This window comes from Podarcis pityusensis (assembly GCF_964106645.2).
Source record: "Podarcis pityusensis genome assembly, chromosome: 11".
In the NCBI taxonomy this organism is placed as follows: Eukaryota; Metazoa; Chordata; class Lepidosauria; order Squamata; family Lacertidae; genus Podarcis; species Podarcis pityusensis.
This window is the reverse complement of record NC_138036.1, coordinates 58,112,642-58,126,117: the sequence shown is the minus strand read 5'-3', so window position 1 is coordinate 58,126,117 and position 13,476 is coordinate 58,112,642. Positions and strand designations below refer to the sequence as shown.

At 41.8% G+C, this 13,476-nt stretch overlaps 1 protein-coding gene across 2 annotated transcripts in view; it reads right to left on the bottom strand.

Annotated features, from left to right (window-relative positions):
• Positions 1–1,434: 1,434 nt before the first annotated feature.
• The window catches only part of TLE1 (TLE family member 1, transcriptional corepressor), a 74,869-nt gene continuing 62,827 nt past the window's right edge, over positions 1,435–13,476 (bottom strand). For both annotated transcript variants that reach the window (XM_080972556.1, XM_080972557.1), the window contains exons 15-20: positions 12,649–12,898; positions 10,100–10,347; positions 3,886–4,033; positions 3,088–3,238; positions 2,333–2,409; positions 1,435–2,075 (exon numbers count right to left, since the gene is read on the bottom strand). In XM_080972556.1, coding sequence (XP_080828682.1) covers positions 1,968–2,075; positions 2,333–2,409; positions 3,088–3,238; positions 3,886–4,033; positions 10,100–10,347; positions 12,649–12,898 — 982 coding nt within the window. In that variant the 3' untranslated portion in view covers positions 1,435–1,967. The remainder of the gene's footprint in view (positions 2,076–2,332; positions 2,410–3,087; positions 3,239–3,885; positions 4,034–10,099; positions 10,348–12,648; positions 12,899–13,476) is intronic.

Genomic DNA, 13,476 nt, shown 5'->3' with positions numbered 1-13,476 from the left:
ATGCAAATTGGACACTCTATATATTCACTTAATCTGCCTAAGCACTCACCAGCAACCATATCCTTTCCCAATTTCTGGAAAAAATAGGGTTCCGTATATATGCACATTCCTGCTTTATTTATCCTGAGAGCCAGAGACATCACACTTACAAAACACACACCAATGACTCTTTTCTAAGCCTTTAAGCACCTTGGTTTGCAAAACTTTCTGAAAAGCGAAGAAACCATGAAGTCCAAGAACATTAGGGTGATGGGAGAAAGATGATCCAAATGGATTAAGCCATTAGAAATACCGTACTCTTGATATGATACACGACAGGGCTTTGAATGGTTAAAAAGCATAATGTTGGAGCCTTATACCCCTGAACCAAATGCTACATACCTGCTCATCCACGCATGTTCATATCTGATATGTGTCGATAGGTAGAAAACAATACTAATTTTAAAGGCCATCAAATGAGGCTATTGAGAATAGTTAACATTTTACATTCTGAAATCAGAGTTATATATATTAGGGCTACTACCATTCCATACTGCTATAAAATAGATTTGGTAGAATGAGCATATAAATTGAAAAGAAAACTAATGTCTCTTCAGGCACTAGATGCAAGAAAGGAAATCTGTTTCCAAATGGGAAGCTGTGTCTGTAGTTAAGCCAATGCTGTGTTGATTTGGCTTCCAGGTTTTGCATCAATGTCGAGAAGCTGGCCAACGCACCAGCAAGCAAACCAATAGGCAAATGCCCAATGAAGCTAACCTTCAAAAGCATAAAGAATTCCTTCACTTCCTAAGACTGCAAACCTGTACCACTTTCATAAAAGCAGACAACCTGCACTTGGAAAATAATGTAATTCTTCCCTAAGTCCTTGACTCTGTTTCTTTCCTTGAAAGCAATGGAATGGCCCAGAAGGGGTTGCCTCGGGGTTCTTTTTTTTGGGGGGGGGGGTTTGCTGCAAAGTAGCAAACTGCCATGGGATATGAACCACAAGCTTGCTTACCATAGCATTTCAATCCTTAAACATTCACTTACAAACATTTTGAATAAACAATTCCTCAAAATTTAAAATGAGATTATTTTCTGAATGTAAAAGTTACTGCTTTTCTGTTTTCTGCAGTACAAATGTGAATTCTGAATCCAATCTGTTTGAAGAAAACTGCTTTTAGTAAAATAAGCCTCAGAGCTCAGCACAGAGTGTTGTATCCAACTAAGTTTTACTCAAAGGAGATGTGCTGAAATTAATGGACTCAAATTTGTCATGCCTCTGAATTTCAATGGATCTTCTCTTGTTAGGACTAGTATTTGATGTACCCTAGAAAGACCTTATCAAATATTGCAAAAACTCTACTCTAGCTTGTTACAAAATTTAAACCATAAAATGATTTTTTAAAAAAATGACTTAAGGGGCATTGGGGTAGAGAGGAAAAAAAGAGACCATTTATTGATACTAAAGCCTTTACTGTATTAAACCAAATATATTTACAATTTATACAAACGTTTGATCTTCAACAAAAAATACAAAAACCCATATCCCAAGAGGCAAAACCAGGAAACAAGTTTATCCAAGATATCACTGCTCTACACAAGACAAGAATGCAGGTGGAATTGCAAGTGCTGAAACATAATCCCGCATATTCAAGCAATGAGCATGATTTTTATGAGGTCATAAAGAGGGGAGGGGGGAAACCAACCCAAAGGCTTCAACAATCTTCAGCAGACTCTGCTTTTAAAATCCATCAAAACTATGCTACATTAATCCATTTTGCCTTCTTGCTTCACATCGATCCAGGAGCTGGATACCAAAAGGCTGCCTTCTGTTTAATACATGTTGAATAGCTTTGTGTGACATTGTGGAAATCAAGTTCTTCCTCTTGTTTCTTTTTTTTAATTAAGAAAGGTAAAATCTTTCTATGTCTACACATTAAGAATGTTTTGGCCCAGTTCAACTCGTTATGTCTCCAACCAATTTCTCAGTAGATAACTTCATAGACAGTAGCTTTCTTGTCTCCAGAGCCGGTAACTATGTATTTATCATCCACGGAGATATCACAACTAAGTACAGAAGATGACTCTTTGGACTAGAAGAAAAAGAACAGAGTTATAGTATAAATGTATGCAGTATGAGTGTCTTGTTTATTCTTTTCTAGAACATACCAAGTTCTGGTTTAAAAAGTCACTTGTGTTAAGATACATGCACAGAACAGGATAAACCCTTGTCCACTTCCCTGACCTCTCTGGTGAAAGTGTGAGACACTGGTAATAATACCTTTGTTCTTACACCTCACCCACCACCACGAGGTTCAAATCCCTTTCACTGATATGCTGTTCTTCTTACCTGGAATATGCTTGCACCATATGGGGTTCGCCAGGCATTTAGGAGGTTGTCTTTTCCAGTACTAACAAACCATTTGCCTGTAATGTGACCATCAATGAAAACACAGTCAAATAATTGACACTAACAGACAGACTTGCGTATTTTTTTTTTCATATTCTCTTGTATCTAAAAGCACTTTTAGCATATGCCTAAAATGTTCCCCATGTTAACAGCTTTGCAGGTGGGGGCGGGGGGCAGGCTGTGAAAGATTCCACAAAGTCACTTTACAGAAAACCAGTATAGTAGCCTACTAAATTCAGCGGCCTGTCATTCTGACAAGCATTTGATGCATGGTTAACCAACACAGAGTGCCTGAAATCAGCCACAGGGCATCCCCAAGCTCTCCTCATCCAGGACAAATCCACCTTTGTGGATTTTTATAAATGATTTAACTAAAAAGGCATAACTAGCTCAGTAAAGCAATGGGCTTCATTCAAAACTCTTGATTTCCAACATTCTATAGCCTCACAACCTAAGCAAACTATGGGCCACCAGCTGCGTATGAAAGCTGCTTTGATGGTATTGCGACTTTATAGGCATGAGCTACCTCTCACTAACCTCCTGGGGGAGCTGGTAATAGGGTGTTACCTTTATTTTCCAGCTGTTAAACCAAAATAAATGAAAGCATTCAGGTGCCTTGCCCTAAGACTTTCAGCTCAGGTGTGATTGGCTTGTAGAAATACTGGTGACTTTGAGCCGCTCTTCTTCCAACTTACCACAATAAGCAAACTTGAGTGACAGCACACAGCTCTCATGCAGATGAAGCTGGTATTTGTCTGGCTTATTTACATGCAGCACTTCCACATTACTGCTCTCCATTCCCACAGCCAGCCATTCACCAGTGGGGCAGTAGCCAAGGGAAAAAATCTTTAAGAGAGAGAGAAAGAACCCTTTATTTTTCTTGCAAATATTAGCAAGAAAGGAAGGAAACAAGAGACAATAAACTAGGGCTGCAATCATAAACCACCTATCTGGGAGTAAGACCCATTAAATTCAATAGGACTTATTTCTGACTGTGCCATCACAAGTCATTTTGCATCTCTTTTAGAACAAGAAATCATTATTTGAGTCCAAATGGCAGCACTGTTTGTTTATTAAATAAGAAGGGTGCATGCTAATTTTGCATTATGGGAAGCAATGGCACACATGCTTTGTCAGTGTTCTGGGACATTTCCACCTCCTTTGCTTTCACCATCCCATCCCCGTCAAAAATGCCAAACTGCATTCTGAGCAGAGTCCAGTGTTTTAAGATACCGTTTTATTCCAAAGCTGTCGGATTACCCCAATGGATGCTTCATTAACAATAACAGCTTTGCTCCACAGTAAATGCTTTGGCTGAAAGCAGCCTGAGACTATACCAGAAGCCTATGTGAATAATAAAAGCAGATGTGGTGCTAATAATGTTGCTAGCATTAATACTCTGACTTCACTCTGAAGTTAATAACCAAGATAAGATGGAAGTTGTTCAGTACACCAGTCAGTGCCTGAAATTTGCAGTAAGGAATACTAGGCACCTGGGATGTGAAGTCATGCTGCTGTAGCTGCCGCCCTTCTCTCAAGTCCCAGGATCTCACAGTGTTGTCCAGGCCTCCCGTCCAGAGCTTGGTACCATCATTAGAAATGTCAATACAGCTGGCTCCATCTGTGTGGCCCTGGAATTGCCTGATAAAACAAACCAGATTGAATAATGATTTCCTGCCAGAACTCAAGGTAAACACTGTTGTGTTGTTAGTTTTGGACTCTCTCTGTGTGTCATCTCCTCCACATCACCTGATGTGTGGCAAGCAGCAACACTGCTCGCCCACCCCAACCTGACATAAAATACCACACTATACAAAAAACTATTTTGCAGGTGCCAAAGCACATGGAATGTGCCACTAATCGTCTAAACAGGAACTAAGTGAACATTAGCAGAGATTTTGGAAAAGGTAAGTTGACAGTTTGAAAAACTGAAATGTAATTCACGATGACGACACCTGGAAATATAAAAAAAACTTAGCAGGCTCCTAGGCTAAACTCAAAGTACAGAGGACAAATTGCCTCAACAGAGGCAGGCAGTTATTTATAGGCTTTGTTTAAGCTGTGAATCAAGAGCATAAAAAAAAATTACTTCAGCTACATAAACACATGCAGGAAGGGATCCAATAAACCTAATCTTTTTACTTGTGTTGGCTGAGCCTGCAAAATGATGCCCTTGGTAGCAAACAGGTCATGAGCAGCCATCATTATTCAACAATGTTTTACATTTTAAATCTCGGCATTTGGAAATCCCTACTCTTGGTAACAAAGAGTCAGCTCGAGCCTTCCTTAATCCCTAAACTGGAATGTTCTAAGGCGCCTGCCTGCCTTTTACCATCAGCAATTAGCTTCAGCTTCATGCTTTAAAAGCAAAAGAGGAAGGCGCAGAACGACTACCATGGGACACCCTATGAATCAACATGGCATGTCTGGAGTCGTTGGTCTGAAAATTCAAGGAGTTATCAGCTCGTGCTCTCCTTTTATTTTCTCTGTTTTTTACCAACACAAGCAAGGGCAAGAAGTGAACCACAACAAATTGGCAACCAATACTTATTGCTCAGGAAGCCTGGCAAGAACTAAGCTGCTCCAGTCACAAGGTCTGCAACAAGAGAGTAAGCAAAAGCTCTTTATTCCAGAAGCCCACATTAGGAAATTATGCTGCCTCCTTTGCTCAGGTAAATGACAGGTGAGCCAGTCTACCCCAAGCTTTCTCCATGTCTAGTATAGACATGTGGTTACTTAGAAAGCCCTGTGTGAGCTAGGACCTAAATATGCAGAGTGCTTGAACACTGTGGTGTCTTCTGTGAAATGCCCTCCCTTCAGAGGTGTAGTTGGGCACCCTCTCAAGAAAGGGATCGGTTCCCTTTCTTGGCAGTGCCACTTCTAGCTGAGACTTGCTGTGTGGCAACGCAAGAGATAGCATTTTTTATGGTGATGCCTTAGCTTTGGAGCTCTCTACCCTCTTGAGATACCACTGGCACTGTCCTTACTGAGATTCTGATGACAATTGAAGCTATTTGCCCAGACCTTTGTTGGGGTTTAGTGCCAGGATGGACCTGGATTTCTTAAATCATAATTTTATTACAGGGATGTGGAATGTGTGGCCTTACAGGGATTGGTGAACTATAACTCCCTTTTTTCTCAACCACAATGGCTATGCTGGATGGGGCTGATGGGCACTGGAGTCCAACAAGCTATGGAGGGCAACAGGTTCACCATCTTTGTTGTGCTGTGTTCATGAACTTGTATTTTAAACTGCAACCCTCTCTCTAGAACTGTATTTACAATGAAGAGTAGGCAAAAGTGTTTTAAAGATATAAATGTCCCTTTATGTGCTCATGCTTTTGTTGGTTGCTAGGCTGTAGGTTCAGGCTGGAAGTATCAGATCTGCTCTGCAGCTATAAGATGGACATTTTAACTGTGGTGTTTTAGCTGCTCCCATTGATTTATGAATTAATCTGATGGTTTAGGTTTAGTTTTTATGATACATAACTTACACATGTGGTCCAATGAAAGGCAGGGTAGATTTTCAAAAAACATACATTGATACATACATAAAAATGCCCAGTTATTCTCTATCTAGAGCTCACCATCCAACAATTACCTTGGATTATTGTCCAAGAAAGCTCCATCTATCTATCTTCTCTTGCATGAACTCAGCCAACTAACACAATATGATTGTGGTCCTACAGTGGCATTAGAGGTCAGTATGAAGGAAGTTAGTCATGATCTATGTGTGCCACTAACTTGGCACAGCACTTGCACACCTCTTCCTAGAAAGTGCAAGTACGTGTAAGACTGTTCAAACAACAGGGGATGTGAGCAGAAAGAACTACAAAGCCAGTCCTGGAAGTCATTTCAGACATTGCTTTTATCTCCATGCATCTTAAAAGTCAATTTTGCAAGGCTCGTGTGTCTGACCATTCAAAAGTTAACTATATGGGAGTCTTGAACAGTGTGCTTTTCGCACCTCTTTTCTCTGTTCTCAAAAGTAACATTTATAAAGTGCTTGTGTAATGCTGTGATTTATCCTTCCAGCGAACAAGCCTCACTGTCTGACAACAACGTTCACTTACTGAAAAGGTCTGGTCCACTATGCAATTAGCACAGTAAAGAAAGACTAAAAACCAGTTGGTGCACAATTATGGATTGCGGAAAGAAAAGCTAAGACAAGCACAGATATCAAGGGAAGTGTGCTGCTCTTTAGACACAAGGCAGAATTCCTCTTATGGGCCACTCCACTGCACCTCATGGATCACACACAAGCAGAAACTGCAATTAGGCATATAATCACCATCCAGATAATATAAGCATTTTTAAAATAAAGAACATGAACTAACACTGAGTATATGTCTTAGCAAGGGAGTGCTTCGTTGTAGTTTTAGAAGCAAGATATTCAGCTGATCACAGTTTCCAGGAGTCAGGATTTAGGATTTCAGTACCCTGAAAAGCTCTTTGCCCTTTTCCATTACTAGCAAAAAGCGGGGGGGGGGGGGGGGAGAGGGAGGAAATAAGTGGAGGCATGGAAAGCTGCTTGATTTGTATAAAGGCGACAGAGGTGGCAAGTTTTGGATTTACTTGAATTTTGAACTACCTTGCTGTAGAATTTTGACATTTTCTTTAAGTGCCATGTTCACACAGCCCAGTTCATAATTAAGATGACTCATTCAGCCTGTAAGTGTCCAGAAATGCCAAGTAGCCAAACTCTGATGCTTTAAATAGCCACTCATTAGTATCAAGACAGGTGCAAATGTCGGCTGTGCTTGCTGAGATTTATTGTGGGCTGCTGCCAATTGAGTTGAGATGTATGAAAAGTTGGTCTTGTGGTCCACCAAACACTGTCATATTATAAAGCTATTTTGAGCAGTTAAAAGTCACTGCCTTGCCAAGACATTCACATTGAGGTGTGCGTACACATTCATTCTTTAATCCTGAAGGCCTGAAAGGAAATTACTTATGTGGACATTATGTTAATCACACTCCCTCCCTTCCAAACCTGGAAGTGTTAGAGACTTCGAAAAGAAAAGTCACTTAGCCTCGGGGGGCTGGTGAGAGAAGGCTGATTAGCTGCCAAAAATATACTAGGAAAAGAACACACAGGATTTGTGAGCTAATTTCTAATTTTTATTTATCTTTTAGTTAAATAGAAGATTTAAGAGCTGCCTTGTACCTATACTGTCAATAGCTTTGGGATAGCTCAACATTCGTATAAGCATTAAACGGGTGTTGTTGTTGTTTTAAAAAATACTGGTTACTGGCGGCAAAAGGTACTTAATGCCAAGAGACAGAAGCTGCAAACCACCAAGTTTTGGTTAGCTGGCTTCTACCTACAGCAGAAATGCTGAGGCCCTTTTCAAAGATATCCAGCTGGACAGTGTAAGACTTATATCCTTGAATTCACACCGGAGGAACTGGAATAGTTTCTGAAAGAGTTCTGAAGTAGAAATGACCATGTTGAAAGATGGCTTGAGCTCAGCTATTAGCAGATGCCAGCAGCACACAGCTAACTGGAGCTACGTGCATTCTTAAGGGATCAGAGCTCTCAAAACGCATCATTTTATTGACTAAAAAAGGGTTTATTTCCTATAGCCAAAGTCAGTACTTTAGTATATGTTTCCTACCTTACTTAACTGGATTTTAAAAGGAGTCGTTTTAAATTCTCACCATATTCCATGATTATTATTTTTTAAATAGCAAAACAGAACACCAGGAATGTCTCAGTGATGCAGAGCAGAAATGTAGCTAGCTGGCAGGGCTGAAGCAGATGAGTGTTGTGGGTCGCCCTGAGGAATATGGAACAGGAAGTGGCATAGTGTCCAGGAGGGGAACCAAGAAAGGATATGGGCAGTAGAGCAGTAAGTAGAAATAGGCAAAGGTATTTAGGTGCACCAGGCAGGTAACTTAAAAAAGGTCAGATGGGAGGAACCCAATCTGAAAGAGCCCATTAGAAGACAACAAAAGTGATAAAGGAGCAGCCCATAATATGCATATAATAGAAATAGGGGAGAAATAGAGGGACAGGGAGTGCCATAATTTCACTATAACACTGTCAACTGTCCCTGATGGAAGCAAATTCAATTGGAAATTATTCACTCTCTCATTATTTGCAGACATACCAAAGGACTTTTTTTGTTCTTCATTTCCCCTGATGCACGCTATGCCAAAAGCAATTGAGGGCAACCAGATAACCTGAAAATGAGCTATTAATATTCTGGCCATTCAGCATTTTCAGAGGGGTCTGCAGAGCACACCTGCTGTGCTTTGAGGAAGCAAAGATGGCAAGCAGCCAGTTTTGGGGTTTTTGTCTGTTTTTTTGAAAGCTAGAGATGTTGATTTGTGACTACATGTAAATAAACAACATTATCTAAATCTGAGCTAAGTGAGTGACTGCTGGAAACATGGTAGATGTTTCCAAATCTCCCATGAGTTTGTATCCTGAATGTGACTGGTCATGCTGCCACCGCACACATAACTAGGCTTTTTCCATGCTCTGGAAGAGCGGTTTGTGGAATGTAGGTATAGTGGAGGGGAAAAGGTACTGCACTGCACACTTGGCACTAAAACACAGAAGGATTTGAGGCCAAAGGTAATCTAAATTTTGCACCAAGAAAATCTCAATTCTCAACAAATTATGCAAATGAAGAAATGCTGCATACCATTTTTTCTAGTTTGCATAATTATTTTGATAGGCATGGGGAGCATTGAGCCCATTCCTCTGCTGTTGAGAATCTTGTTCAGGCATTTTTCAGGCTTCTGGGTTTCAGTGTGCATTATTCACACACTTTTGAGTATACACTCACATCCACAAGCGCTAGAATCTGGTTATGTAAACAAACAAAAGAAAACCAAGGTTCCCTGGAGGCTGAATTCTCCATCCATATCCAAATCGTGCAGCTTTCCAGAGCTCTCATTGAATTGTAGAATACACACAACCCTGCAAAGGACAGCTTGAAAATACATGTATTTTGCTTCAGACACGTTTACAGATGAGACAGCAGATGAGGGGAAAGTGGTGAACTGATTCAGCAAGGAAAACGGCTAAGCACGTGTACGAACTTCTGAGCTAGGTGCAAAGGAAACAAGAAAGGAGGGCATCGTGACAGGACCCTTCCTGGCTTGCTAGTTGCCGTACAAAGGGAGATTCGGAAGCACAGCCTTCTGATTGCTGGAAGTAATTAGAATGTTATGTCTGCTGACCTCTGGAGTCATTGAGGGGGCAGCGGCATTTCTTCCATCTCTGTTGGCTGCCCTTTCCCCCAAACCACTTCTCTGGCTATGATAGGCTTCTGTAGCCACAATGGGTGTATTTGGTAGAGTTCTTGGCATTTGATGGCCTCAGGACATCTCTAATGCACTAGTTCCTCCCTGAAAAGCTACAACTGCCCTATCTTATGAGCTCAGTTCAACTGAAATGGAACAGAATACAAGTGGTTGATGACGGTGGCAGTGACAGTGGGATCCAACAGAAGGAATGGGCAGGGCAACAGGAACAAGAAGAACAAAACCCGATTTGTCTCTAAACCCAGACAATTTCATAGATCTCTTAGGAAAATCTTGCTGATTTGCCCCAATGGCCAGCCCACTCTGAACTGCTAATTTAGGCAATTTAGCACTTTCAGTCATGACAGTGTAATACTGCTGCATGGTAACTGCACATACAAAAGGGGGGGGGGGGAATGGAAGGAAATTGGCTGAAAAGCAGCAACTAACCTGACCAATGTCTGATTGTGCAGATCCCAGACTGCAATGTTCCCATCGCTACAGCAGGAGAAGCAGACCTTGGAATCAGGGCTGATTGCCAGAGCATAGCAGGCAGGAGCTGAGGACGTCAACTCTGCTTTTATACGTGGAGTTGGAGCTGCCAGGTCCCAAATGGATAACGTGCTGGCTTCCCCGCCAACAATCAGGGTGCATCCGTCGGGGAGCAATTTACATGATCGAATGTAGTTATCTCTGTTCTGTGGAGGTACAAATCTCAATGACATTAATATACATTCTCTGCAATAAGGCCAATGATACTGTTTTCATCCGATAGCCAGACTTTAAGCACTGTAAGTTCTGAAGCTGAACCTCACTGGTCTGGCATGGACAATCATTCAAAGTTGCATTAGCTTCAGGGCTGAGCACTCTTCCTTTCACCCTGCACTGGCTTTGGCATGAAGGTCTTGTTTTGTATTAAGTCAGAGCTCCCTGTTATGTCCTAGCCAAGGAACTCTGAGTTAATGTTGAGCTAACACAAACCAGGGTAATAAGCCAGGATCATGTCATCCTTCAGCTCAGAAGAACTCCAGCGTAATACAAAGCAGGATTTTCATGCTAAAGTTGACATACAATGGGTAGAGGGAATGGTGAAGGAGGAGCACTCAGCACCCACTTCATAAACCATGGTTTATGTAACTCTGCACAATCATCTGAACAGGACATATAATTTCCAACCCACACATGTCACTGCCAGTCCTGCCTTCTACTGTTCACATCTAAGCAGAGACAGCAGTTAAGAAAATTCAGTGAATTTCTCTCTTGAAAGCATAGCTCTTTATATTGTTTTCAATATGAGCAATGGCAATTCTAGCATCTTATTGCACATTAAGTATCTCAAAAAGAACCCGATCCAAGATAAGTGTTTGTTTGTTTTCTAACAGTGTGGTGCAGTGCTAAAGAAATCACTTTGGACAAAATCAGTGTGCCCTCAGTGGTTACAGAAGCTCTCTTTGATAATTAATATCCCAAGTTCCTAAGAACACCTGTTGCTGAAAAGCTTGGGGTGGGGGACTCAAGGAATGGAAAACCCCAGGCTCCAGCTATTTCAGGTTTTAGTCCATAAATGCAGCAGTTGTCATTATGCTCATTTTCAGTAGTCCCATTAAGAGTGGTAAAAACTCTGAAGCAGCCAAGAGGATAAAACTAGTAACAAATCATGCAGTGCTAGTAAGGAGAAAGCAATTATTTTTGTGTTTCTTTGTGCTACACTTCTCTTAATTCAACAGAGCCAAATTCTGTCATGGCAAGAGACTGTTCTTTTCTGACATAGATATTTGGTGTCAGGTAACATTGTGGCAGTAGAAAAAGACACATTAAGGGGACAGTAAGTATAGGACTTGGCTTGAACACACCCATTTAAAACTACCATCAACATTACTGTTTTCATAGAGCTTCATGGAGTCAGGTTCAACTCTCTGGTTCTGTTAGCAGAAGCCCATGCAAAGACTCCCACTAGGGCTGTTTTCCCCCTTCCCCTGTGCAACCCCCCCAAAAAATCAGGAGAAGCTCCAGAACAGCATGCAAAGAGGAAGAACAGTCTTCAACCATGGAGCCTCCAACACAATAGTGTTCCAAAATACACCTTGAGAGTAAGGCCTTTTTATAATATATTTATCAACCTTATGAAAGGTTCCTAAAATATTAACGATAAAAGTTAAATATTTGGTACAAATGCCACATTTGTTAAGCCACTCCATCACCATTTTACATCTGGCAAACAGTTCACCTAAGATCAGCCTGAGCAATCCTTAACACAATCAAAGTTAAACTCTGGATTTGCTGCCCCAGAAGAGTTTCACTTCTTCACTGCCCGCTTTCTGGGGGTACAAAATTGTAAAGGCTGCAAAATGGGTGCCAAAATCAACAAGGGAAAATGAAGCAGCTGTAGAAGATGGGCACTGGTTCTTGCAAGGCTTGAGAGCAAGAAACCAGTTCTATCTGCCATTGCCATGTAGAAGCAAAGCTGAGATGGGGAACCTTCTTTGCCTGAAACTGCTTGCTCTTCGGGGCAAACGTCAGGGGGCTACCTGGGCAGGGCCAAAGGCCAGAGTGGGTGAAACAATAAATGTAAATTTTATGTTTGTTCAGTAGGCTTGTTTATATACCCACCCCTACCTCTCTGAGTTCCATCTAAGAGAGCAAGGTTCAGGGCCCAACAGGTATTTGATCCTTGGCTTGGTTTCTCTGCAGCTCCATTGTTTAGCTTTTATTACTTACTGTTTAACACATTTAACTTTCATTTTTTACTTAGGGGTCCCTTTAGGGCAGTGGTTCTCAACCTGTGGGTCCCCAGATGTTGTTGGACTACAACTCCCACCATCCCTGAGCTCTGGCCTTGCTAGCTAGGAGTGATGGGAGTTGTAGTTCAACAACATCTGAGGACCCACAGGTTGAGAAAGGCTGTTTTAGGGGGTTCAGATGTTAGCCAATGACCTAGTTAAATTCACCAGGTTCCTATATTTCAATACTGGACTCCAGTTTCTATAGGATAAACTTACCAGACAGTCCAGCTGAGAAACAGGACTCTTGTTGCCAGGCTGACTGATATCCCAGACTTTGACACATCCCTTCCCACCAGTGTACACGTGCCTTGTTGGGTTGCTGATGGTGACAGCACACACCACTTCCCCGTGATTCAAGGTGTTGATCTGGCGAGCATGACGCGGTATTCCTGGTCCAATGAGAGCATCTGGGGGGAAAGGAACTGGCTGCATCTGACCATCTGCAGTAACGTGAAATGAGTATGCTCTGTTTGGGATGAAAAGAAGAAGGTGGGAGGGGAAGCCCCAGGTCACAAAGCTGGCCTATTTCAGTTACTAAGTCATAACTGTGTACCAGTTCACACTTGCAAGCAGAGTAGATCTTGTGGAGCAGCTCAAAGAAAGCTCACCACTTGTGCAATGCCGGTGACGTGCCTTCTTTCTACACAACTGCCACCTGGCTTGGGAAATAGCCACGTGGGCACAGTTTTGATGCAATGTTGTATTTGCAAAGTGAAAATGTTATTTTTAGTTCCTTGCCTCCTCCAGCAATTCACACATATCAATTCCTGAGTGCAAAACGCAAATCAACATGAACAGATGCCTAAATTTATCTGGAGAAATGCTGTCATGACCTTCCAAGGTACAGCATCTGCCGGGCATGCAGAAGATCCCTGGGCTCAACCTCTGGCATCTCTAGGTAAGGCTGGGAATGTACCTTGCCTGAAGCCCTGGAGAGGCTCTGTCAGTCCATGTAAACAACACTGAGCTAGATGGACCAGTGGTTTGAGGCAGTAGAAGGCAGCTTCCCATGCTCTTGTGATCAGATCGATTGAAGAATGGCTT